General features: G+C 49.4%; 1 protein-coding gene across 6 annotated transcripts in view; it reads left to right on the forward strand.

Moving 5' to 3' along the window:
* MYH7B (myosin heavy chain 7B) overlaps positions 1–27,559 on the forward strand; it is a 40,647-nt gene that overhangs the window by 745 nt on the left and 12,343 nt on the right. For 2 of the 6 annotated variants that reach the window (XM_077872859.1, XM_077872860.1), the window contains exons 2-17: positions 1,071–1,185; positions 17,037–17,201; positions 18,493–18,599; positions 18,781–18,924; positions 19,343–19,499; positions 19,801–19,828; positions 20,867–20,963; positions 23,160–23,183; positions 23,358–23,450; positions 23,576–23,639; positions 24,593–24,691; positions 25,192–25,295; positions 25,435–25,573; positions 25,877–25,995; positions 26,087–26,236; positions 26,397–26,567. In XM_077872859.1, coding sequence (XP_077728985.1) covers positions 17,111–17,201; positions 18,493–18,599; positions 18,781–18,924; positions 19,343–19,499; positions 19,801–19,828; positions 20,867–20,963; positions 23,160–23,183; positions 23,358–23,450; positions 23,576–23,639; positions 24,593–24,691; positions 25,192–25,295; positions 25,435–25,573; positions 25,877–25,995; positions 26,087–26,236; positions 26,397–26,567 — 1,587 coding nt within the window. In that variant the 5' untranslated portion in view covers positions 1,071–1,185; positions 17,037–17,110. Of the gene's footprint in view, positions 1–1,070; positions 1,186–16,712; positions 16,801–17,036; positions 17,202–18,492; positions 18,600–18,780; positions 18,925–19,076; positions 19,164–19,342; positions 19,500–19,800; positions 19,829–20,866; positions 20,964–23,159; positions 23,184–23,357; positions 23,451–23,575; positions 23,640–24,592; positions 24,692–25,191; positions 25,296–25,434; positions 25,574–25,876; positions 25,996–26,086; positions 26,237–26,396; positions 26,568–27,559 lie in introns of those variants that run through there. The other 4 variants (XM_077872861.1, XM_077872862.1, XM_077872863.1 and 1 more) reach the window with 4 other exon arrangements.

Raw genomic sequence — 27,559 nt, forward strand, 5'->3', positions numbered from 1 at the left:
GTATCTGGGGCGATTTTTTTGAGAAGGCAGATTCTTGATTCCTATTCCCACCTTGCCTCTTGGCAGCCCTCCAGTTCTTTTAATTGTTCCTTCTTTCTGGGTTGTAATAGGATCTTCTCAATGTGAAGCACTTCATATGAATTTTAAGTTTAACCTGAATTCCTGTCTGGGCTCTGGGAAATTAATCATAACTAAGAACCCCAACTTTTCACATCTGACTAAGAAGGTAGACTGGTAAACAGTACTTTTCTGGGGAATCAGGGAAGGATTTGGGGGTCTTGAGGAGTAGGTAGGGATGCGTAAGCAGTGAAAGAAGTAAGGGTGGAGGTAAGAGGCAGGAAGGAGGACAGTGTTCCAAGTAGCAGGGACAGAAACAGCAAAGGCAAATAATTCTGAGTGTGGCTATGCTCTTTTTAGAGACAGTGAGGAGTTTGGTATAGATACTGAGGAGGGCCTGGGGGTTGAGCAGACTGTTAGGAGCTCAGCCTTGGAGAGGGAGCCTTGAATGCCAGGTTAAGGAGCTTGGCATTTGTCCAGGGAGTGATGGGGAGCTATCTAAAGATTTTGAGTAGAGGAAAGACCTGGTCTTTAGGTGCTGGCTACAGTGTGGCAAATGGTTTGTAAGAGGGGATACTAAGGCCAGAGAGCATGCTCAGAGGGTATTAAGGTGTGAGGTAGTGGCTCAGGAGATGGAAAGAAGGGGACATGCTAAAGAGACATTTAGGAAGGAGAACTACAAATGATCATAAATCAGAAGCCCAACCCAGGGGCCATGATGTTTCCAGCTCCTTAAATAAAGCTTGTACATTCTCTGTCTACAGGACAAACTGAGTCCTCCAATCTTGTTGGTGGGAGGGATGCAATAGCTGGTCTGATTATGGGCATAACAGTGTTTCCATGATGCCCTTCCCTTGTTTGCCTTTATAACTGAGGGAGAGTCTAAAGCAGCAGTTATGATAATAGGCCCCAGGTGCAGGTAAAGTCCACCATGTTAACCAGGAACCAAGGAAACTATTTGTGCAGCATGAAATTTAAAAATTAAAAATCATGACCCAGGGTTATCTGTGCAGGTCCCCGCCTCCAAGATGGGTGCCAAAATGATGAATATCAGGTGTCTATTGGTGAAAGTTGGGGAAGATCCCAGACCTTAACAGCCCTTTGGTGGAGGCCCCCACATTGTGGCAGGTAAGGTGCATTTCTTCCCATTTTGTAGACATGGCAGCTGAGCCTCAGAAGTTACGTGACTTTTTCAGTTTGTGGTGCAATTGGGAGTTAGGGGCTCTTGGCCAAGGATCTTTCTTTTTTTTAAGATTTTATTTATTTATTTATTCATGAGAGACGGAGAGAGAGAGAGAGAGACAGGCAGGGAGCCCGATGTGGGTCTCCAGGATCACTCCCTGGGCTAAAGGCGGCACTAAACCACTGAGCCACCCGGGCTGCCCAGCCAAGGGTCTTTCAAGTGAGACTGTCTTTCCTGCTCCTTCTGCCCTGATGCTTTGCCCTTGAATCTTGGCATAATTGGTTCCTTCTTGTCATTCCCATGTTTCCTCTGCAGATGCCACCCCTGCCCCATCAATCTCTATCACATTATTCTATGATTTTCTTCATTGCACTTACTAGTGTCTGAAATTATTAATTTAGTCTGATTCTCTCCATCATGTGAGCTCCACGAGAACAGGCACATCTGTCTTGTTTACCACTTTACCACCTGGAGTGGTATCTGCCACATAGTAGATGCTCAATGACATTTGCTAAATGATAGCAATAAGCTGGGGAGAGGAAGGCAGGGTAACCAACATTAGGTGAAAACTTAGGATGTTTCACATACTTTTCATAAACTACTTTCTTTAATCCCTTCATAGCCTTTCAAGGTAGATACTGCATCTTCTTTGGGTAGATAAGAAAACGTGCCACGTGAGATCAAGTCAGAAGTTTGTTACTTTTGAGGTGATACACTCCTTTGAGAATCTCCATTAGATACAAGCTTTTTTTTTTTTTTTTTTTAAGATTTCATTTGTTTATTCAGGAGAGACACAGAGAGAGAGGCAGAGACACAGGCAGAGGGAGAAGCAGGCTTCCTCAGAGCAGCCCAATATGGGACTCAATCCCCAACCCCAGAATCATGCCCTGAGCCAAAGGCAGATAGATGCTCAACCGCTGAGCCACCCAGGTGTTCCTAGACACAAACTTTTTGCAAACCATGTGGAGGAATTCACAGGTCTCCTTGGGCCCACTTGGGGGTCCCAGATCAAGGAACCCAGGGATGGGGAGTTTTTCCTGAGGTCTCTCTAGCCTCAAGCCTTTGCTAGTTCCCCACTCCATGGCAAGGGTAGATTCCATTTAGTGGACTGCAGCGGGCCTGCTGAAGATTCTGGAGCAGAGGGAGATTATGATGCAGTGAGCCTTTGATGTGTCAGATGTGGGTTCAGATCTTGACTCCTAAACTGGCCATGTAACTATGAGCAAGGGTTCTCACTGCCCTGAATCCCATTGCCCTCCCATTGAAAATGGAATCTATTTTTTCCCCTAACTATAACAAATCTTTTTTTTTAACTATAGCAAATCTTTATTAAATAATCTGTTCACCAGGTGCCAGCTACTTGGTTAATGGCTTCACAGTTGTTGTCTCACTTTTTACCACAACCCTGTGAGATCAGTACTGTTACCTCCATGTTATAGCTGGGGACTTGCAGGCTTGCAGAAGTGTCCTGGCTTGCCAGAGATCATGCAGCTTCCCACTGTTAGCCACTGTGCCCCCACACATGCACTTAGGTGTGTACCATGAGCTCAGGCTTCCCAAAGCGGACTTTTGAGTTTCTGCTCTTGGGGCTTGTGGGAACATTTGAGTCTGAATTAGGTGAAACAAGACCAGGAGGGCTACACTGCAGTGTGAAGGGAGTCCAGTCCCTTCACTTTGTATGTGTCTTCCATCCCACCTCCCCCACCTCATGAGGGCCTCTTGCCAAGCCTGTATTGGGCCTCTTGATTGGAACATATCTGTCGCCCTGGGGTTTACAGTGCACATGGTCTGCATGTGTACACGTGGCTGCTGTCTCTTTTTAGCAATAACATCACCCTGCCTGGTATTGTTCATGAGGCTGTCTCCCCACCTGGCTGGGGGCCATCACTTGGTCACTCAGTGGAATTCCTCTGTCTTCTAGCCCCCTAGCACAGGTCTGGCCCAGCAGTGCTGCTCAGGAAATGCCTGTGGAATCACAGTGAGGACTGTCCCATGTGTTGAGGATTTACTGTGTGCCAGGCCTATCTCGGACACCTTATATGTGTTATCTCATTTACACCCCCCACCATAAACCTGGGAGGGAGAAGTTACTGTCCCTATTTTACTGAGAAGAAATAGAGACTCAGCTGGGCTTTACTTTAGGCCCACTTGTGATGATTGATGGCACCAGGGCTGACTCCAGGTCTGTGTTCTCATTGTGCATAAGGAATTCTTGAAACTGTGGGCTGATAAAGGGAAGGCACACTCCTTCCCATCGCCCCAGGACACTTAGACATTTTCTACTAACAAGCTTCTAATCCAGCTCTCATTTCACCCATGGGGAGAGGTGCTTGGCTGGCTTGGTCAGTAGAGAATGTGCCTCTTGATTTCAGGGTTGTGAGTTCAAGCCCCGCAATGGGTATAGAGATCACTTTTTTTTTTTTTAAGATTTTTTTTCATTTATTTGAGACAGAGCACTAGTGGTGGGAGGGGCAAAGAGAGAAGGAGAAGCAGACTCCCTGCTGAGGTTGGAGCCTGATGAAGGGCTGATCCCAGGACCCCAGGATCATGACCTGAGCCAAAGGCAGACGCTCAACCACTGAGCCACCCAGGTGCCCTACCATTATGTTCTCAAGGTTTATCCATGCTGTAGCTTATACCAATATCTTATTCCTTTTATGCCTGATTAGTATTCCATTGTGTGGAGATACCACATTTAGTTCGGCTGTCAGTTGGTGAGCATTTTGGCCGTTTCTCCTTTTTGTTATTATAAATGATGCTATTATGAACATTCATATACAAGTTTTTATGCAGCTGTATTTAATTCTCTTGGGAATAGACCTGGGCATGGACTTGCTAGTTCACAGGGTAGCTCTATGTTTAACTTCTTGAGGAACTGCCAGAGCATTTTTCAAAATGGCTACACTATTTTGCACTCCCACCAGCAGTGTCTGAGACTTCCAATTTTTACATCCTTACCTCTCATTCTTATCTGTCTGATGATGACCATCCCAGTGGGTGTGAGGTAGTGTCATATTGTGGTTTCAGTTTGCATTTCCCTAATGACTGATGATATTGAGAAGTGCTTCTCAGCTGTTTTTATATCTCCTTTGTCTATTCCCATCTTTTACCTATTGTTTTTAACTTAAAAAAATTTATTATAATGAAAGGTATTTAAAATTTGCCATTTTAACCACTTAAGTATGGTTCAGTGGCATCAAGTATATTCACATTGTTGTGCAGGTATCACCATCATCCATCTCTGGAATGTCTTAGCATCTCCAAACTGAACCCATTAAACAATTCCCCTTTCTCTACTCCCAACCAACCCTTGGTAACCATCATTCTACTCCTAGACTAGTCTTTGACTCAGTTTCTCTTTCACTTAATAAAAGAGAGTTTCTATTTTGAAATTAGGTCATATTTTTATTATTGAGTTGTAAGAATTCTTTATATATTCTGGACATTAGTCTCTTATCAGGAGTAGTTTCTCCCATTCCGTAGGTTGTCTTTTCAAATTCTTGATAGTGTCCTTTGAAAAACATTTTTTTTTAATTTTGAAGAAGTCCAATTCATCTGTTTTTTCTTTGGTTGCTTGTGCTCTGTCATATCTAAAAAACCATTGCCTAATCAGAAATCATGAGGATTTATATCTATGTCTTCCTAGAGTTTTACAGTTTTCACTCTTACATGTACATCTTTGGTTAATTTTTAATTAATTTTTATATATGGTGTGAGGTAGATCCAATGCATTTTTAATCCTTATACTAGGTATATGTGTCTCTAAATACTTGATGCTATTTTTCCTGTTTTTTGGACTTTAACTGGTAACATTGTATATATTATCGTTCAGCTTGTTTTCTCATTCAGCCTTATGTTGGGAAACTCATCCATGTTGATAAGAGTGACTAGTTCATTCATTTTCACTGCTCCATAGGTTCACTGCATAAAAGCCACATTTCGTTTACCTTCGCCCCTGTGAATGGTCTATTGGTTTGTCTCTTGTATTTTATTATTACAAATGGTAAACCATCTAATATGCCTTTAACACACTGCCTCCTTGTACAGTGTGTTAAAGATCATGAGCATATTCAGATTTCCTAGATAATACAAAATATCTCTTTTAAGTGGTTTTATAAATTTGCACTCTTGCCAGTAATATATTAGAATTGCTAGATTGTTGGATTGGAATTACATCTTCACTAAGACTCAGTATTGTCAGGCTTTTTTGTTTTTGCCAGTCTAGTGGGTATGACATGGTATTTCTTTGAAGTTTCCCAGATTAATAGCAAAGTTTATTTTTCAGTAAATATGTACATAGTTGAATGCATAGGTGTATTAAAGCAAAATGGATGCAGGGCTTTGAGGAATTACCCTTGTGATTCTGCTTGTGGCTAGATGGTGGCAGGGTTCTGGGCCTACACTGTGCTGGCTGTTTATAGGGAGACTCTGGAGCTGGGAAGTGCTGGGTGAGCCTGACAACGCCATATATATATGAGAGAAGGCGTTTTTCACCTTGACATCAATGATGGGACCCTTTCTTCAGGAAGAGGCTATAGTCTTGCCCTTCCATCTCCCTGAACTTTCACCAAGAAGGGAAGGAGCTGCAGAGAGAAAGAGAAGCCAGGAGGGAATTTTGTAAGGATGAGAATGGGGTCCCACAGCCTTAGGAATGACCTTTTTTGGGAACCTTCTCATTGTGTTTATATTGGTGGTATGTATTTCTCTTGTTTATGGTCCTGAGTTTGGGGGTGATGATAAGGATAATGAATAGTAATGACTGTGTATTAAATGCTTCCTATGTGAGGCCTGTGCCTTTTTAAATGATTATTATCTCATTTAATTCCAATGGAGTAGGTGCTGTTATTATTCTTGCCTTATAGATGACAAACAGGGAACCAAAGAGATAAAGCAACTGAGAGTTTTCACTCAGTCTGGCTCCAGAACTTGTAAGCACTGTAACGTATTATTAGCCTAGCTCAGATAAACCCAGGAGAGCAAAGCCCAAGCTTGGGTGAATGAGAAACACAAGTCATGGTATCCACTGGGCCTGGTGTGAAGGGGACAGCAGGAAGCAAAGTGAGAGGCCCTGGAGAAGGTGGTTCTTGAGAGGCAGGTGTCCCTATCCTGGTGGACACAGCCCATTTGGCACACACATATGGGCACCTCTTCTGTACAAAGTCCTATGCTAGCTGTTGGGGATGCAGGATGGAATCTGCCCATTTCCGGGTCTCAAGAAGCTCCTAGACAGATGGAACAAGAATTTGGAGGATATGGGTGCCCTTAGCCCCATAGGACACAGGTGATGAGACAGCTCCTCCAACTGAGGGCTGTCCAGGAGGGGCGTCCAGATATCCCTCGACAGGTAAAAGTTTAAATAAACTGTGGTACATCTGTGATATGGAATACTACTCAGTAACAAAAAGAAACAAATTATTGATGTAGGCGACATCAATCTATTGATGTAGATTAATCTCTAGGGTATTATGCTGAGTGGAAAAAAGCCAATCTTAAAAGTTACATACTGTATGATTTCACTTATATAACATTTATGAATTGACAGTTTTCGAAATGGAGAACAGATTGGAGGTTGCAGGGTTAACAATGGGAAGGAGGAAAGTGTAGTTATAAAAGGGTAACACCTTTTTGTTGCTGAAACTGTTCAGAATATAGACTGTGGGGGTGAATCTGTGAACCTACACAGGTGATAAATCATATAGAACTGAATACACACACACACACATACAGACACACACGTATATGTAAAGCTGGGAAAACCTGAATAAGCTTGGGGATTGTATCAGTATCAATAGAGGCGATCTTTCTGTATTATTTCTTATAATTGCTTGTGAATATATAGTTACCTAAAAGAATTTCCATTAAAAAATGAAATTTAAGGCCCAAATTTAAGGTCCTCAGTGGCAAGACAAGTAGAGATATTTGTAACAACAGCATTTTCAACCCATATAAAAAAATCTGAGGGCTATGTGCAAGGAGGCCTCTTGCCCTTAAGTTTGCAATCCAGCTCCACAGAGAGGTGGGCAGTACACTCTAAGATGTGGAGGAATGTGGAGTCACCATAATACCTCAGAAGATCCGGGGCAGACCCACTGGGTTGGATTCTGAATTTCACTCTTTGAGCTTCTCTCTATCCTTTACCTCCTGAGCTGACTGATGATGATTATAAGGGTAAGGATAGAGGTGCACTCACCCCACCCTAACCTCCCACTCCACCTCTAATTGGCCTTTGGAGAAGGACAGATGTTCTTCCCTTGTTCTCTGCTCTACCAGGTTGGGCTAAGTGCTCCTCCCCTAGGAGGCCCTGTGCCTATTGTTATTAACGTGCCTCCTCCATTTCTGTCTCTTCTACTAGACAGACCCCTGGGCGTTAGGAGCAAGACCAGAACCAGTCCCGATCTGGGGGACATCAGAGGGTGTTTGTTGTACTCAACTAAGTGGGAAGCTGACCCTGGCTGGAATAAGCCTGTTCTGATACTAAGATTCTTAGGGAAAGCCTGGGCTGTGGCACAAGATTTTGGAGGTAGTATGGCTATGGTCTTAGGAGATTCTGGGACTTTGTTCCCACATGGTGGTCCCACTAGAATGTCTCTTCCAGAATGTTGCTGCCATGGGCACTGCTTCAAATTCCATCCCCAGAGTGGCACACCCAAGGCTTGTCCACCATACTACCCTAACATACCCATAGTCACAGGGTTCCTATGTTCACATTATTGACCTCTTACCATGGGATAAGCACTTCAGTTTATTGTTGCTCTCAGCAACATTATAGGGCAGGTATTCTTCACCTATTCATTTTGCAGAGAAGGAACCCAAAGCTCAGAGAGGTTAAGTAACTTTCTTTGGGTCACTTAGCTTGTGAATGGCAGAGCAAGGACTTGAGGAAGCAGTCCTAATGTGTGCCAGTCTAGTCCCTGCAGGTGCAGAGCTGAAAAAAGAAGCATTCCTGCTCTTATGGAGCTAAGGATAAAATCACCAGACATCTAGATGTGCTTAGCTATGTCAGTCACAGGCTAAGCTTTTTACATGTATTCTATCGTTGACTCTGCATAACAACCACAAGAAATAAGGTTATGCCCATTTTATCATGGAAATTGATAAAAGCTCCAAGAAGAAAAGTAAGTAGACACATAACAAATAGAAGCAGACCTGGACAGTCTGATTCCAGAGCCAGTGCTATCAGACCCTCTTCTGGCATCTCTTCTCCAGACCTATTTTTGGCTTTTTCCCTCCTCCATATACTGGCCCTCCCAGGCTCTCTCCCTGCTACCATTTCCGCCCTCCCCTCACCCTAGCTCTCCTGTCTAGCCTGTGTCCATAGACCCCACCCCTTCCATTCATAGTCTAAGCATAGTTTAGATCAGGGGTTTGGGCCAGAGTGTCTATCTGCACTGTGACTCCTAGGGGGATACCCTGCACTCTGCCAGGCAACGGGAGTCTTGGAGGAGCCTACTACCCAGTCCCCTTCCTTACCTGTGGTGGCCAGAACATGTGCGGCCTGTGTGTGGTGCAGGGGATAAAGCGGCAAGAGTCCCACACCTGACAGGGAGGCCAACACACCAGGGGTGGGGGGAGCACTGGGCCTCTCAGTGCTGGTGGTTCTGGAAGCTGATATGGGCAGCAACAACTGCTGGCATTATCTGGCCTCCAAGAATAGCTTGCCTTAAGAGTTGGGGGCTGGGGCCAGGGAAGAGGGCAGAAGCCTGTTTCCACTGCCCCTTCCACCTCTGCTGCTGCTTGGTCTAGAAACTGGGAAACCTCCCTCTGGTCTACTTTTTGCTATTTTTTAAAAATTTAATTTATTTACTCATGAGAGACACAGAGAGAGAGGTAGAGACATAGGCAGAGGGAGAAGCAGGCTTCCCGTGGGGAGCCCAATATGGGACTCAATCCTAGAACCCTGGGATCATGCCCTGAACTGAAGGCAGACACTCAGCCACTGAGCCACCTAGGCACCCCTCTGGGATGGTTTTGCATGGATATACCTTGCCTGCTATTGGGCTGGGGGTAAGAGGGTGTCCCAGAGACTCAGACCTAGGGGTGAGGGCAATGAGCCTGCACCCTGAAGCCCGGCCCTCACCCAGGCCTTCCCCATTGGCACAGAATAGGAGCATTCTTTTTCAAGGATCATGTTCAAGGAAGTGACCCATATTCACTTAGCAAATCCTTAAGAAATAGGTAATTAATACCCATGATTCAAAATTCAAAGGTATAAAAGGGTAAATAAGGGGAAAAAAATGGCGTCCCTCCCTTCCCTAGCCCTCAGCCACTTATTCCGCTCTCCAGAGGCAACCACTCTTACCAGCAAAGGTGGTCCCTTCATAGGTGGGCACACAAATATATGATTCTTCTCTCCCCCCATTTTTACAGAGTGATACCATATCCATCTATTCTTTTCCTCACTTCTTTCACTTAATGATGTATCTTGGAAATAGTAAAACTTACTGAGTCTCTCCTCTGTGGCATGCACTATTCTAAGCACTTCAGATGTTACAACTCAAAATACTCATCAGAATCCTGTGTGGTTGGTAGGTACTTTTTTTTTTTTTTTTTGTAACAAATTTCCATTGTTAAGAGGTTAATTTCCCAAGATTTCATAGCTGGTAATTGGCAGATTCTCAGGCAGTTTGACTTTACTGAAGGTATTTTTCATCACTACCCTACACTGCCTCTCATACTTGGGTCCTCTCACTACATAGCATGCCGTCCCTCTCCGTAAAGGCCAAGGTAAGAAATATATGTTGAACACTCGCCATGGCCCAGTTCAGGCAGAAAGTGGAAAAGATTAGGTCTCTGCCCTTATGGAACTGGCATCCTGTGCTCCTGGGTGTTTGTCACCCAAAGCAGGAGGAGGGAAACACACCTGTCACACATGTTCACCTACCCACGTACAGGTCTGCTGTTTGCACACACTCTGCTCCCTTAGCCACTGGTCCTCTCCTTACACAGCCTCTGAGCTGAAAAGCCTCACAGCCTAGAGCTACAAGTCCAAACAGAGGTAGATACTTATAAGAGATCATGACATGGCCCCCATGAGCCTCACTCATCCCCGGCCCCCTGGGATCTATTTCAGCAAGGCTGGTGGGGGGTGCCTGTATAATCCAGGCCCCAGCCCTTTTTTGAAGTTGGGAACAATTGAAGGGCAAGGGAGCTATAGATAGATCCACAGCTGCTGTCACCTGTTCCAGCCTGGGCACTGAGCCCGAGCATTGTCTACATGGGGGCACTCTACCAGTGAGGTAGAGTAGGTGGGAGTTTGGTCCAGTCCAGCTCAGCCCTAGGGATACTGAGTCAGAGGCCAAGACAAAGAAATACGGAGTCTCAGAGGGCAGAGAAAGACAGGGTGACCCAGAAGGACCAAGGCTATGAGAATTACAAGAGACCCCCACCAAATGCAGACAACACTGAGACTGGTGGGGGTGGTGGGGGCGTGGGCAGAGACAGTGAGGGCCTAGGGCAGAGATTGAACTCAAGGATGCAGCAAACCAGAGCTCCAGACTGCTTGAGTCCAGCACAAGTCTTTCTGTCCATCCCTTTATCTCCAAGAGGGCTTCCCACGCACACTTCTCTCTGGGGGCAAACACATCCCAGATTCTTCTAGAGCAGTCTGAGGTATGCTTGGGAGGGATCCGGGAGGCCCCTGGGGTCTCTGGAAGGGGGAGTTTGTGCTGTTGGCTCTAGCCATAGGTCTCATTCACTATGTGGCCTCAGACAAGGATCTGTCTCTTCCTTTGTGCCTCAGTTTCCCTAGCTGTTCAGTGCGAGAGTTGGTTTGCATGATCTCTGAAGGGTCCTTTCGTCCTCTGGTGCCTATCAGGACATTTCCCCTCACGTGTCTAACCTCCCTCCCTGTTGCTGCAGCAGAAGCCACAGTCCCCTCCCTTGTGTGTCCCTTGTGAAGATGGGGGACAGCTGGTCCCCCCCACTCTCCCCCCCCCCAGTAACCTTTTAGCCCTAAATCCACGCTGAGGCATCTCTCCTCCGGATAAACAGCCCTGATGCCTCTTGGCAGCCCTTATCCTATTTTCTGCGCAAGCATCAGAGCTGGGGCCCACTCGGGGCCTCTGCAGCTGCCAGGGCCCCAGGAGGGGGACAAGCCTTGGACAAGCAGGGCAGCCCCCAGGTCTTTGGGGCCTCACTGCTTTTCGTCTGGACTGTTATGGCAGCCGCCTCCTAAGCCAGTCTTCCTGCCACCGGTGTCATCCCTTAGGTCCTTCCTCCGCACCAGCTGCCACAGGGATCTTGTGAACACATAAATCTGACCACGCTGTCAGATGTCCTTGCTCAGAGCTCTTTGATGAGAAACATAAAGTACAAACGCCTTTGATGGTTCCCCAGCTCCTGTAGGAGAAAGCGCCAAACCCTGATCTGGCTTCTGAAGCCCTTCACAGTCTAGTCTCAACTGCTCTGATCGGCCTGGCCTCCCTGGGGGGCTGCTCCGGCCTTGGAGTTTGGGCTCCTGTTCTGCGTCCCCTCCCCTCTGCCTTCGGTGCCCTCCTCCCATCTGGATGACCAGGGCCTCCTTGCTGCCTCCAGCCCATTCTCTAGATGGCAGCCGGGGCGGTCAGCATTCACACTTGAACCACGTACTCTCCTGCCCTGACAGCTTCCCGCTGTACCTGCTGTGAGGTCCAGGGTCCCTTCCAAGTCCTACAAGACTCTCGGTGACCCAGTCCCTGCCTACCTCTGTCACCTCACCTTGTAAAACCCTCCCCCCATCTCTGCTCCCCGCTCCAGCTGCACTAGCCTTGTGACAGGGCCTCAAACACACCAAGCTATTTTCTACCTCACAGCTTTTGTATTAACTGTTCCTTCTGCTCAGAATATTCTTCCTCTGGCTCTTTGCATGGCTCCTTCCCATCCTTCATGTCTCACTGTGAAGCGTCATCTCTTCAGAGAGGCCCTTCCTGACCAATCTGAGTAGTGTACACCCCCATGACCCTCCACTGCATTACTATAGTACCTTCAGAGCCCATGCCACCATCTTTAATTACCCTGGAAAACATATTTGCTGGTTTATTGACTGCTGCTCTGTGAGGGAAGGGGTCTGGTCGTCATGCCCCTCTCTTGGCCCGTCTAGGTGTCAGACTTGCTTATTGTCCTTCAGACGCCTCCACTCTGACACCTCTTTTGGGTGTCTCTCCTTTCCTGGACAAGGAGTATTGTGTTCCCATCCTGGACACAGAAGCTGCCAGATGCCTGTCGAATTGGATTCATGTGTCTCTCCCAGATGAACTAACATTTGAAGAGTCCTTCAGCATCTTTATCAAAGAAGGACTTCCAGGCACTGAGGTGCACTGGTGACCGATACATTTCTGGCCAGGTATGGCTCCCAAATCACATCTTCTCTGTCTCCCTGTCTGCCCTTGCTTTTTCTAACACTCAGCTCCTCCAGTGGCATTTTGGGCTAGAAGAAGAGAGGCTGGAGGTATGATGTCCCTTTTGGGCTTTGTCCTATCAGCTCATTGCTCATGGGAGTCTCCCCCAAATAGCCCTGGCTCAGTAGCTGCCTCCAGTTCTGGCTGCTACTAAGCTGTGAGCTCCAGGACTCCTGGCAACTGCTGATCTGAGGCCTTTGACAGAAACTGGGAGCACCTCGACCCTGATGCCCAGTTTGGCCCCCACGCCCCTATATCCTAAGACTGCCTGTCTCTGTCTTTGGCCACTTTACTGTCTACCCTGGATCCTGCCCTTCCTCTTCAGGGTCTAGGGGCCTGGGAGCACTGAGGCTGAACTTTCTTGCACCATCAGCACCTTCATTAAATCCCTTGAAGATTGCAGTTCTCAGAGCGATTTCCAGTCAAAGGCCCTGCAGCCCAGGAAGGTAGACACACTGTAGGCCAGGCTGCAGGTGACCTAGCTGTCCTCATGCCAGTCCTCACCGTAGCTGCTTTTTCCTTTATGGGTTTCCATGTGCCGGGCTAGAGAGCTAACCTTGGGAGTGGAATCCCAGAGTCTGGCCTGGGCTCCCTCTGTCCCTATCAGGGCCTCTGTGCCCTCAGCTCACCTGAAGGTCTAGATGAGATGATTTCTCTTTCAGCCCTGATACTCCTAATTTCTTATGCCCTGCTGTCTAATTGGAGATGAAAAAGGGGGAAGGTAATAAAAGATACAGGAAAGTACAGAGAACAATTAACAAAGCATTGTGTACATTTTGTCATATTTGCCTCAAGTCTTCTGCTCCTGGATTCTAACACTCAGGATTACAAACTGAGGTGCACCCATGTCTTGACTCTGTACTTGTAATCCTGGGAAGAAGAGGCAGGAAGAAGGACTTTGGACTGTCTACACTGGTTACTCTGGGTGGGTTAGTTGGGATGTGAGGGTGGTTATGAAGAAATGAAGCTTCTGGAGGTTCTAGAATCCTAGGGTCCTGAAGTTGGAGCAGATCTCTGAGATTACCCAATCCAAAGCTTCAAGCCCTGCATGATTCCCCATTGCTGTTGGCAGGAACGCTGTTGCTCATTTTCTTCCAGGCAGCCTCTTCCATGGCTGACTGGCTCTGAGGGTGAGAAAGCCCCTTTTTCTGTGTGTATATCCAAACTGCTCCCTTGTGACTACCCCATTGGCCTGCTCTTGAGGCCACCACAAATCACATGGACTTCCTCTGCTCCAGGATGGCTCTTCACATATGTAAGGTTGGTCCCAAATTTAAGTCCTTGCAGACTGTGGCAGTTGGTGCCTCTCTCAGGTGTGTCTTGGGTCTCCCCGGTGTTTTGTCATTTTTGTCTGTAAGCTCACTGCAGCAGGATGGTGTGCCCTGTGCAGTAGAAGCAAACTTAGAGGGCAATTCAAAACCCATTTCTTTTGGTTGTTGTTGTTTTTTAATTTCTTTTTTTAAAGATTATCTTTATTTATTCATGAGAGACACAGGAAGAGAGGTGGAGACATACATAGGCAGAGGGAGAAGCAGGCTCCATGCAGGGAGCCCAATGCAGGACTTGATTCCAGAACCCCAGGATCACAACCTGAGCCGAACGCAGACACTCAACTGCTGAGCCACCTAGGTGCTTCTCTTTTGGTTGGTTTCTTAGCCCCAGGTTTAGACACTGAGCAGGTAATTCTAGAATTCAGACTCACATCATGTTTGGTATAAGCTAGGCTCGTTAGAGGTTCTGGTTCTCTGGGCTAATTCTATTGCTCAGGTATTAGGAAAGAAGCCCTTCCTTCTGAGCATCTTCAAACAGTGAGCAGGGTTTTTCCCACCCTCTGGACTTTCTATAAATTGCTCAGGCATAGTCCCTTAGCCTCTGACCCCATAAGGAGATCAAAACCCTATCATCTTAAACTATCAAGTTTGGTTCATACTCTTACTCAGCACAGATTTATTGACTTTCTACTATGTGCAGGTGTTCTGTGAGGTGCTGGGGGTATATACCAAGCTCTTGCCCATTAGTTGTGGGGAGGCAGGCAAGAAACAACCTAAGTTCTATGAAGAGAATTAAAACAGAGTGATATCCTCACAAAAAAAAAAAAGAAGAAGAAGAAGAAGAAGAAAGAAGAAAGGAATGCATAATATAGGATTCCATTCATAGAAATTTTGTAAAATAGGGGCACCTGGGTGTCTCAGTAGTTGAGCAGATGTCTGCCTTTGGCTCAGGAAGTGATCCCAGAGTCCTAGGATCGAGTCCTACATCAGGGCTCCCCACAGGGAATCTGCTTCTCTCTCTGCCTATGTCTCTGCCTCTCTCTCTGTGTCTCTCATGAATAAATGAATAAAATCTTTAAAAAAATTTTTTGGAGACTAATCTGTGACGTTAAAAGTCAGGATGGTAGGTAAAAGAGTAGTGATTGAAAGAGTAGGTGCTGGGACACCTGGTGTCTCAGTGGTTTAGCGCCTGCCTTCAGCCCAGGATGTGATCCTGGACCTGGGATTGAGTCCCACATCAGGCTCCCCACAGGGAGCCTGCTTCTCTCCTTCTGCTTGTGTCTCTGCCTCTTCTCTGTGTGTCTCTCATGAATAAATAAAATCTGAAAAAAAACAAAAAAAAGGAGTAGGTGTCGGTAATTTGTTTCTTGAATTGGGTGTGTTTATTTTGCAAAAACTCAGACTGTATGTGACAATATTCACTGTAGCCCTGATTATAATGGCAAAAAGACTGGGAACAACCTAAATGTCACCCAAAGGAGACCTGTATCATTTCATAACATGGAGAAGTATCTGTAGGATTGATTCCTAAAAGGATCAGAGCATAAGTAATTTTAATAGACATTGCCAAATTTGGCCATGCACTTTTTGCAAAATTTGTGTCACATACATGCACTGAAGTATGGACATCTTAAATGTACAGCTCATTTAGTTTTACAGAGTGAACACACTTGTGTAGCTACCGCTGTGCTCAGTATATAGTGTTTCCTGCATTCCAGAAGCTTCTCTCGTGCCTCATCCATTCATTACTCTCCCTCAAAGGACTACCACTTTTATCCTCCTACATTAGTTTTACCTGTTTTGAACTATATACAGTTGAAATGTATCTTTGAAATTATTTCTATATCTTTTATAGAATATAGATATATCTGCGTATTTGGAATTGGTAGTCAGTTGGTACAGAGGATTTCTCTGCGTGAGCTCAGCCTGACATCTAGCTGGCATCCTGGCTCTGGACCTGCGTACTTCTACACGTCCACTGTCTCAGGTTCCAGGATCCTTGGATTCTCTGACTCTGAAATTCTGTGGTATCACAAAGGCCTGAATGGGGTGATGGACAGGAGAGCCTGGAAGCGCCCTGATGTATTCCGAAGCCCATACCAGACAGACTGAATGCCAGCACATCCAACCCCTGTTAAGAGTGGGGTGCAGGATAGGGCTAACAGTGAGAAGTTGGTTTCCTGTGAACCTTGAATGTCTTCTAGGTGTTCTGAATTTCCTCATTTTGCTTTCTCTTCAGCCAAATTATTCCTTTAAGCCTGTGGTCCCTGCTCTAGTTTTCTTCATGTGTGATTTCCCCAGGGGACCCTGGGGAGATGGGGACAGAGGTAGGGAGGAAAGAGACGCAATGCAAGTACTGGAGAGGGATGTCTCACTTTCTGTGCTTCTCTTTTTGATCTGATCTCTGCTACTGCTTATCTGTGAGACTTGCCAGTGCTTTCTTTTCTCTGGGCCTCAGTTTCCCTGGATGTATGAAGAGAATTGTGCCAAATAGTCCCAGAAGGCATTCCATAGTTTCCTCTCTCTGAGTCTCCTTGCTCTCTGTTTCTGAGGGTGTGAGTGTTTTTCTGGGTGGATCAGACTCCCTGTGACTGACTCAGTTTCTCTCTCTGAGCTCCTCAGTCTTCCCAGATCTCTCATGGCTTTGTCCCTGCCCCCTTGGTCTCTGAATCCCAGCCTCCCTATCTCTTAGTAAGAGTGTCTCTCTCCGCCTTTGTGATCCCATGACAATGGGAGGTAAAAATAGCCCAGGGGCTGTGCTGGTAGAGATAAAAGGGAATTTGCCTTTTGTGTCCTGTGGCCAGGCTGGGGGGGCTGTGACACGTGGAGATTGCTGACATAGCTCTCCTCCGCTGACCTTGACTGTGGCAATAAAAGGGGTAGCCCAGCTCCCAGCCCTCACCGTGGTGCTGAGGTGGGTGATCAGGGTTGAGGTTGGAACCAAAGGGTGAGGGTCCCCATGGGTGGGCACGAGTCTCTGTATCTGTGGGAAAGGATGCACTGGTGTGTGTGTGTGTGTGTGTGTGTGTGTGTGTTGGGGGCTCATCAGGGAGGCTGAGATGGGGACTCCACTGAGTATTAGGCCATATGAATCATGTCCCAGTTTTGGGCTCCTGGTCCCTCAGTTCCTCCATCACTGCCGTCTTCCAGTGCCTGATGCCTTGGACTGCCTTGAACCTCCAAGATTTTTAGTCCCTCGTCCTCCACCTCTCAGTGCCACTGCCATGATGGATGTGAGTGAACTTGGGGAGTCTGCCCGCTACCTCCGCCAGGGCTATCAGGACCTGATGAAGGTGCACACTGTCCCGTGGGATGGTAAGTGAAGACAGAATGGTCCAGCCACAGTGTGGCCCTTATGGACTCAGACTGGGACTGGGGAGGGCTGGCACTGAGCTCAGGGCTGAGGGAGCACTCTGGCCTGACAGCCTTAGCCCTGGCCCTTTCCCTCAGAGTCTGGGGTCCTAACGGTACATTCTCAGAGACCCTGTGCACATCACTGCATGTTTGCGAGCAAGCCTCAGTTTGCTCTTCTGTAAAATGGGACAGTATTCCTTGTCTGCTGGAGCAGTGTCTGTGGCTGGAGCCTGAGGCCCCTAAGGTGGGAGTGATTGGTATGTATGTAGGCTAGTGTCCATAAAACCTGTGCTAGAGTTATTTTTAGTGCTTTCCATAGAGCCAAAGCCAAAGACAGGAATAAAGACTACTATTTATGACCTGGCTTGCTCATAGGACAATAATAACAATAGGCAATGTGTATCAAGTGCTTATTTTGTGCCAGGCCCAGAGTGGATGACTTTCCATGTGCCATCTCAGTAACCTGGGGAGGTGGGGACCAAGGCCAAGGCCAGTTTCATGGGCATGCACCCTCTGCAGTTGCACAGGGCATCATCCTTAGAAGGGCCTCATGTTTGATTTAACACTCTGCTATCACCATCTTGAAATTTGTAATAATTTTTTTTAACCAGGGGCCTGCACTTTAACCCCAGGGCCTACAAGTTATGTAGCTGGTTCTGACTAAGATACTTGGTGGTGGTAGCAGGATAGGGAATGGAATCTGGCGGTCTGCAATCTGAGTCTGTGCCTTTAGCCACCATGAAACATGGGCTCCCTAAAGTTTGGGGGCCAACTGGCCAGGCAGGAATGCACACAAGACAGAAGTAGGAGCAGTAGGTTTGAGTCTGCAGCGAAATGGGGGGAGGCAAACCCCCCCCCCAGGACTATGTGCCTGGTTTTGTGGGCTGCTCCATGTGGAATGTCAGGAGATGACCATAACATTTTGCCTTTGACAGAGAGAACGAGGGATTTTCCCAAGGTCGCAGGGTAGATATGGCAAAGGCAGGAATCTGAACCCAAGTGCTAATCCAGGGTGGTGAGGGACTGTTACCTCAGTCAGGGAATCCTCTGAAGAGATCCCTGTGGACTCTCCCAGCTCTGCGCTTCCAGGAACCTGGATTTGGAAGGATCTTCTCTGTATTCTCTGCATCCTGACCAAGGGGCTCATGGGAGGGGCACAGCTCTATGGACATGGCTTGAGAACCCCAGCTTGGCCCCCCACCCCTGGATGTGCCTCAGCCCTTCTCAAACCCCAATGTTCTCCCCTAACCAGGGAGGAAGAGGGTCTGGGTACCTGATGAACAGGATGCCTATGTGGAGGCGGAGATCAAGTCGGAGGCTACTGGGGGCAGAGTCAACGTGGAGACCAAAGACCAGAAGGTTTGGCTCCCCTCTTTGAGACTAACTTCTCTGTCCCCGGGGGTGCAGCTCCTCGCTAGCGGGCACGGAATGAAAGGGGGTCTGGGAGGGCACAGGGGTAAGAGGCTGAGGTCAGTAGGTTCCTGCCCGCCTACTACCCCACCCCACGTTAAGGTCTCCCACGATATGGTCTCCCGGACAGATGCTGATGGTGCGCGAAGCAGAGCTGCAGCCCATGAACCCTCCCCGCTTTGACTTGCTGGAGGACATGGCCATGATGACGCACCTCAACGAGGCAGCAGTACTGCACAACTTGCGCCAGCGTTACGCTCGCTGGATGATCTACGTGAGCCGCGGGCCAGGCTGTGTGTGGCGGGGGTGGGGCCATAGCGGCAGGGGCGGGGCTAGGGGAAGAGGCCCTGCGCGAGGGCCCTGGGCCCGGGGGAGGGGCGGGGCCAGCGGGGGTAGGGTGACGTCACGGCCCTGGAAGGCGGGGCCCCGCGCTGGGGCGGGGCTGGGGGCGGTTCGGCTCCAGGAGTGTAGGGGTGGGGCTGCCGCTGGGAGGCTTGGCGCGGCAATGTGGAGGTGGGGCCCCGGGCTGCGGGGGCCGGAGCAGGGCTGCGGGCTAGGAGAGCCACGGAGGGCGTGGCGGGGCACTTTAAGTGGTTCCTTGGCGCATGTGGCAAGGGTCACGGTTTCGTGAGGGCTGGGGCCAGAGGATGGGAACTTGGCCTCCAATAATCCACTTTACATTCTCTCCTCAGACGTACTCGGGCCTCTTCTGTGTCACCATCAACCCCTACAAATGGCTCCCGGTCTACACGGCCTCCGTGGTGGCTGCTTACAAGGGAAAGCGCCGCTCGGAGGCCCCACCCCACATATATGCAGTGGCAGATAACGCCTACAATGACATGCTGCGCAGTAAGAGCCGCCTTGATTCCTCTCCCCTCACCCAAGACCTCTTCTGCTCCAGTGAGGCCTCTGTAAAGGACCCCTTTCCCTCCACGTGTACTGCTTTCCTTTTGATCCTGCTGGAGTGTCCAGCATAGCGACCCATCTTTCCAAGTGGGAGCTGGCCACAGTCTGGACATCCCACCTGGTCCTTCTGGTTTCTGGCCCTGGGTGGTGGAGGGGCTGCCCCAGTGCCATGGATACTCAGTGTTCCACCTGTGGCTGGTTCCTCACCTTGGCTAACTTCTCTGTCTCCTCCCCTTTCCTCCAGACCGAGAGAACCAGTCCATGCTGATCACGTGAGTGTGGGGCTCTGGGGGTGTGGTGGGAAGTGCTGGCCACCTGGCAGGAGGGGAGTGCAACTAAAATAATTTCCCCGAAATGCTTAGGGCAGGGCTTTTATTTTACCACCTGGAGCTGGCATCCTGCTGAAGCTAAATTAGAGCGTTTTCTCTGCCCCCAGCCCGGGGGAGATGCATTGTGTCCCGGTGACCAGGGAAGGGAAGCACCAGGGTGATAACCAGCTGTGATACTCCCCTAGTCCCCTTGATCTTTGGGGAATTATGATTCTGGCTCATTGGGAGGGAGGAGATTACTCTCTCTTTCCTCCTTACAATCTCCTTGTCTCTGAATCTTGCTTTGATTTTTCATTTGCCCCCATGAGAAAGTGGTGGAATTCTTACATGCCAGTTTCATGTCCAGCCAAGTCAGTGTGGACATTGTGTGAGAGAGAGAGAGTGTGTGTGTGTGTGTGTGTGTGTGTATGCAGCCGGGTGGTTAAAAGCAAGGCCTGTAAAATCAGAAGGATCTGGGTTCAAATTCTCACATGTCTACTTCCTGCTGGTACCCTTGGGCCCCTGAGTCTCATAGAGCAGAACAATCCTACCTACCTACCATGCAGAGCTGTAAGGATTCAGTGAGTTAATGTATGTGCCTGGCACACAGCAGGGACATTTATGTAACTTCCCTGAGTCGCATTTCCTTACCCATAAAATAGGGGTGATAATGGTGCCTGCCTTACAAGGATTCTAACGGCTTCAATGAGCCAGGACAGGTAAAGCAATTGGCCCAGTGTCTGGCAGGAAGTTAGTGCTCAGTAGACAGTGGCGTCATCACGTGTGTTCTCATCTCACATGGATGTTCTGTCCTGGCTTGCTTTGTAAACAACTCCGCACCTCTGAGGGTTGATCTGTCTCTGGAGGGTTTTGAGTTGGGGGTCGTGAGTTGGGAGCTGGGTGGGGGAAAGAGTGGCCCTGCTTGAGGGGTGGGGTGTTGGGGAGTGGGGGCGATTAGAGTGGCCAGATGGGCTTTGGTGACTCCTGTTTGTGTCGTCTAAGCGGAGAGTCGGGGGCCGGTAAGACGGTTAACACCAAGCGGGTCATTCAGTACTTTGCCATCGTCGCTGCCCTGGGAGACGGGCCGGGCAAGAAGGCCGTAAGACTCGCCCACACGGGCGCCGCTCCCCACTCTTCCCACTGCTTCTCACTATTTCTTTTTTTCTTTCTCTCTCTCTCTTTTTTTTTTTTTTTTAATTCTTTTTTTAAAAATTGATTCCCCAGAGCCTCTAGCCCTGCCTGAGCCTCCCACCCTAGTGGTGGACTCTGGCCTGAGCAAGACTTGACCAGGAGAGAGGTTGTGACCGCCTCGTCCATACCATGGGACCCAATTCTGGGCCTGCCTCAATGGCCCTATCTGTAACACAGAGGGGCTGGACCATAGTTGTTCCTAAACTTCTTCTGTAATTTTGCCTTCCATCCTGACTTTTGTATTTTCAAAAAGTTTACCAAATAGGCTGCTTTTACTATGAAGTGATTATTTTCTTGGTTTTCATGCTCTAAAGATACAATTACCTGTCAATCAAAAAGCAGGCTTATATGGAATCTAACCAGAGCCAAGGGCACTTGGCATTCCCAACAGCCAGGGTCAGGGGGAAATTTCTCACCCTGTGATTTCTGTACGGATTTTTGAAATTTCTGAAATAATGGGGAACCAATATTTTGTTTTTGTTTTCCGGTATAACATTCATTCCTAGCCCCCAAAGCCAGCTCTTCAGAGTTCTGGGTGTGCCCCTCCACCCCGAAATGGGCTGCTTTTTCTTTCCAGAAGCCCAAGGCCACCTCCCACCCAGCCCCCACTCCTGGTCCTGTTAAGCCTTGCTTTATTCTGGGGCATTTTTCTTTCTTCTTTTTCGTTGCTTTTTTCCATTTTAAAGTTGTTTTTCTTTTTGCTTTTTCCTTTTTCCCCATTTGATTTTCTTGCTTTTGTTTTTGTTTTTCCTTTCAGTTTTGTTTTTTTGTTGTTGTGGTTGTTTTTGTTGTTTTGTTTTTGCTGTTGACTTTTTGGTGCTCTTTGCTCCCTCCCTCCCTCACCCCATTTTGGAACCCCCCACAGTGCCTCTGAGGATGCTGCAGAAAGTTGGGGCTTGGTCCAGTAACGGGAGAGGTCAGAGCTGGCAGGGGTGCAGCTGGGAAGGGTGGGGCAGAAAGGAAACCTGCACAGTGGAGCATGGGGGTGTCAGGCAAGGGAGGTGGAAAGAAAGGCTGGCTCACAGGGTCGCTGGATGCTGGGACTTAAAAGCCTCATCAGCCCCCCCACTTCTCTCAGCCCCAAATTTGACTACATCTGCCATAGAGAGCCCTGTCCAAAAGGCCTGGACATGAGTGTGTGGGGCAGAGCTCAGGAGGAGGGCTCTTGCCATTTCCCCCCGGCCTCTGTCCCTCCAGCCATGTCTCTGGGGGGATTTTTAAGTCTTGGGCTCCCTGGAGGTGAGTGAATAACCTTAGTACTCTGGTGGCCTGGCACTGGGCATTCCAGAATCCATTCCTTCCTTTGTCTCCCTTCCTCCCCAGGCTGTAGGGAGCCAGGGTGGGAAGGAAGGGGACATGGACAGAAAACAAGGATGAGTCCAAGAGAGGAGGGGAGGGAGATCCTCGCCATCCAGCAAGTCCCTCTAGACGAGACCTGCAGTGGCTATGGTGGCATAGGAGGCAGGATGCCTGGGCCCAGTGCCCACCCTGCCCCTCACTCACCACACGGCCTGGAGATCATGCCCCTGCTCTGAGTCATACTGTCCTCATTTGCAAATTAGGACCAATAATCTGCACCTGGCAGGGCCATCGTGTCTAATAGTACGCAGGTGCAGCTCATACAATACAAAGGAAAAGGGTGAAGGACTCTCACCCGGGGAAGTGAGGGGTGAGAAGGTTTGAGCAGCAAGAGGGCTCTTCTAGCATCAGAGCACAGGGAAGCCTTCCTTAGAAGTGGGCATTTGAGCTGGGCTCTAAAGGGGAGTAGATTTTAGTCAGGAAGATCTAGGGCTTTGGGGCAGGGGCCACTTCTTGGAGTTTGGAAAATGAAGGGATATAGAAGAGGCCAGAGACAACTGGGGGAGGGGAAAGGCTACAAGGAGGAGATCCCGAGACATAGTCCCTTGCCTCAGGCTCCTGACTAGGGCCAGGTCTTCTCCCACTTTCTAGCATTTCTCCTAACAGTGCTGACAGGTTCTGGGAGTGGGGGTGGGGGCTACACATTTGGGTGACTAACATTCACTGTCCTGCTAACCACTGCCACCCCATCCGCCGGCCTCGTGAGACCTCATATGTTCTAACATTGTCTTCCTTCTCTCTCCAGCAATTTCTGGCTACGAAGACTGGGGTAAGTATGGGGTCAGTGTGAGTAGGGCAAGCAATGATAATGAAGCCCTGGGGAGCCCCCTTTCCTTTTCCCCACCAGAGGTCCAAGATAGGCTGATATCCAGGACCACTGGGCACCTTGGTCCCCCCCTCAGTGGCACCAGGGCTGACGGGCCCTTCACCCTGCTGTTACCAGGGCACCCTCGAGGATCAAATCATTGAGGCTAACCCTGCTATGGAGGCTTTTGGCAATGCCAAGACCCTGCGGAATGACAACTCATCCCGCTTTGTGAGTGTCCACCATGGGAGAGGTGGGTGGGGGTTAGCAGCAGGGAGTTGGAGGTGGTGGGAGCTTTCAGCAACTAGTGCCCCCAGGTGGCTGGACCTCAGCTGAGTGTACTCCTTTGCCCATAGGGCAAGTTCATCCGCATTCACTTTGGTCCCTCTGGGAAGCTGGCATCTGCAGATATCGACAGCTGTGAGTCTAGGGGAAGGTGGGAAAAGGTGGGGATGGGGGACAGAGACCTGGATCTTTCTGCTTGGATTGAGGATCCATCCTCAAGTCCCTGGGGCTCTCACCTGTTTCTGTCCATCCCCTGGCCACTGCCCAGCCTCTGCCACCTTACTCTCACCTGTAACGTTCCACCAGCCTCCACATGGCCTCCCAGCCTCTGTTCCTCTGCTTGATCTTATAGCCAGAGCAATATTTTCTCAGACACTAATGTGATCACATTATGTTTCTGCTTAAAAACCTTTTCTAGATTCTATTACCTTAAAATGGAGACGCAGATCCTTATCGGGCCAGTCAGGAGCTTTGTGATTCAGTCCTTACCCCATCTCAGTCCTTTTCTGCCCCCCCCGGCCCCAGACTCATGTACACATAGAGTCCCTGTCCTTCTTGGAAGCCTACCCTCCTGTCTCTTGGGGGTTGTTGCCCATCCCACCTGACTGAGCTGCACTGTTCAGACACCAGGTCCTAGGCTGCATGTGCAGAGAGGCCCCACATTGACCATTCCCCACCTTGGGATGCATGGCCAGACCTTGATGATAAGTGCAGGTGTGTGACCAGGGAGCCTTTTAATTCACTCCCTGACTGACTACTTTGCAAACTCACACACCAACACACCAGGTCTGCTCTGGAGGGAAGGAGCGTGTTCTGTGGGTGAAGGAATGAAAACACAGATGAAAAAAAGGACAAATGCAGACCCCCCCCCAACAGACACACAGACCTACAGACACAAATTCCCATGACTGCGCATACGCTGATAGAGACACACCCTTCAGTACGTCTGGCACTTGTGTGGACACGGTGCCTCTCTCCACACCCTTGGCCCTCACGGGTACCTCCTCCCTGCCCCCTCAGCCCTAGATGGGGTGACCCACTCTGGGGAGGTACAGGGGATGGTAGGCCAGTGCCCCTCTTTCTCCCAGATCTCCTGGAGAAGTCCCGAGTGATCTTCCAGCTGCCTGGTGAGCGTGGTTACCACGTCTACTACCAGATCCTTTCGGGGAAGAAGCCAGAGCTACAGGGTGAGGGTCAGGGATGGATAGAGTGGGAGTCAGAGCCCGCGGGGGGACTGGGACTCTCCCCTTGCTCATTAGCCAGGACTTCTGGTTATTGTTGAGCTCTCTCCTTGTACTGGAGAACAGGCCCCTTGGTGTCACTGCCCTGGCAAGGTTGTCCCTTCTGGTGTCCTGGGTCTGGAGAGGCCTCATCCAGCACCAAGGGGGAAGCATTGGCTCTGTCTCGGCCCAGCAGTTCCCCTCTCTTGCAAGCCCTAAAAGGGCAGAGTGTGGTCCTCCCTGTGCCCTGTCACCCGGCATGGGGCCTGGGCTCATTCCTCAGAGAACCACAAAGAAAAAAAGCCACGAGCATGGGGGAGGGGGTGAGAAACTCAGCTACGGGGAGTCCTGGGAGGGCCCTAGAGTCTCCTGCAGGGTGGCCCCAGGACCTACTGTGCTGGGATGGGGGCTGGGACAACAGCTGAGTGAACCCAGACAAACCCACTCTGCTCCTCCGTATCCCCCAGATATGCTGCTTCTGTCTATGAACCCCTATGACTACCACTTCTGCAGCCAGGGTGTCATCACCGTGGACAACATGGACGATGGGGAAGAGCTCATGGCCACTGATGTACATCTGTGGTGGGAGAGGGGCCGAGCGGGTGCCTATGGCGCAGGGATGTGTGAGGCTGGGTAGAGATTGGAGTGGCTCCCGTGCCCTTCCCTTAGCCGGCCTCTGGACCTCTCTAATGCTTCTTCCCTTGCCACAGCATGCCATGGACATCCTGGGCTTCAGTGGAGATGAGAAGGGTGCCTGCTATAAGATCGTGGGGGCCCTCCTGCACTTTGGCAACATGAAGTTCAAGCAGAAACAGCGGGAGGAACAGGCTGAGGCCGACGGCACTGAGAGTGAGGGGTCCTGACCCTGGTCTGACCTGGTCATCACCTTGACCCTGATTCCCGTGCCTTGTCCATGACCATTACCCCTAACCCTTGTCCACAGCCTTTGGCCTCAGTCTTACCTGGCTCTGATTGTAACCCCTGACTTTTCAACCCCAGACCCTCACCACCCTCCCCAGCCATATCTTTCACCTGCCCTGAACTCAACCTCTCCCAGCCTCCATCTCCTGACCCCAGGCAGAGGCCCATAGAGCCCCCAAGTGCGCCTATTCTTAGCCTCCTCCTCCTCAACCCAGTCGTCTGCCCTGCCAGGTGCTGACAAGGCTGCCTACCTCATGGGGGTCAGCAGTGGGGACCTCCTCAAAGGCCTTCTGCACCCCCGAGTGCGTGTGGGGAATGAATATGTGACCAAGGGCCAGAGTGTGGAGCAGGTGAGCTGCTTGTGGGCCAAGCCCACCTGGGGACAGCTGGGGCAGGGACCCCTCCCTGTCAGGTCCCAGCCCAGCCTCTCCACACCTCCAGGTGGTGTTTGCCGTGGGGGCTCTGGCCAAGGCCACCTATGACCGACTGTTCCGGTGGCTGGTGTCTCGGATCAACCAGACCCTGGACACCAAGCTGCCCCGTCAGTTCTTCATCGGAGTCCTGGACATCGCTGGTTTTGAGATCTTTGAGGTGAGAGCAGGCTTACGCCCCTGGGCTCTGTTCTTCCCAGGGTGGGGAGGGGTAGGAGCCCTGGGCTTCTGCCTGGAGGTGGGGGTGAAGTCATGCACATTGCTGATCCTCTGTGGGTCTCCCTGTCCCCGACTGCTGAGCCCTGCACCTCCCTTTGCAGTTTAACAGCTTCGAGCAGCTGTGCATCAACTTCACCAACGAGAAGCTACAGCAGTTCTTCAACCAGCATATGTTTGTGCTGGAGCAGGAGGAGTACAAACGGGAGGGCATCGACTGGGTCTTCATCGACTTTGGCCTGGACCTGCAGCCCTGCATTGACCTCATCGAGAAGGTGAGGCCTGGGCCAAAGTCACTGCAAGGAAAGAGGAGTGTGGGTGTGGTGAGGGGGCAGGAGGAAATATGTGCTGGCTGGTGAGAGAATGTGTGCAAGCATACATGTGCGTGTGTGATTGTGCTTTGATGTGAGCTTGTGTATCTGAGTGTGGCTATGACTGTATTTCCATTTGTGTGTGTGAATGGCAGCGTGCATGGATGTGAGTAGGTTTGTTGGAGGTGATGTGAATGTGTGTTGGAGGTGGTGTGAATGTGTGTTGGTGAGTTTGTGTGAGCGTGCACCCCAGCACTGTTGACAGCAGCCCCATGGGCACGCACGACTGTAGTTCCTAAGGCTCCACTGCAGCCACAGTTTCCTAGGACCTTCAGAACTGCCCTGGGGGCAGCAGGACTGGGTCCACTGGCTTCTTTATTTGATTGGTCACACCTATGTCCCCATTGTACAAAGATGAGAAGAAAAAAATCAAAGAAAATTTGAAAAATCAGAAGAGGGAAAAAATGTTTCCCACTAAATCTGTGCCTCGTACAGCCTGTATCTGGGCACCTTGGTGAGTCTCCAAACCCTTTATCCTGGGCGTACATTTTTTCCATAGACCCACATTTGTTTCTCATCTTAGTTTTTCTCTGAAAATGTGTTTTGAATGTTGAACGTTGTTGAATAAGCAGCAATAGTTCATGCAGCAGGTGATTTTTATGCATTTCTGTTATCTGCACATTTGGGTGCTCAGTAGCTTTTTGCTGTGAAATCAGCACTGAAAGTATTCATTTTGTCACTTTGCAGGTTAGGGAGTTGAGGCCTAAGGGCCCCCTGGTAGTAAGTGAGGAAGCCAAAATTTAAACTGCCTTTTTTTTTTTTTTTTTAAATTATACTGTGTGTGTGTGTGTGTGTGAGAGAGAGAGAGAGAGAGAGAGAGAGAGAGAGAATGAGCACAGACGTCGGGACGTGAGTGGCAACAGGTGCTAGTTTGGGTTTGGGCCCCTGGGAGCACA

This window comes from Canis aureus, chromosome 26 (genome assembly GCF_053574225.1).
Source record: "Canis aureus isolate CA01 chromosome 26, VMU_Caureus_v.1.0, whole genome shotgun sequence".
Lineage (NCBI taxonomy): Eukaryota > Metazoa > Chordata > Mammalia > Carnivora > Canidae > Canis > Canis aureus.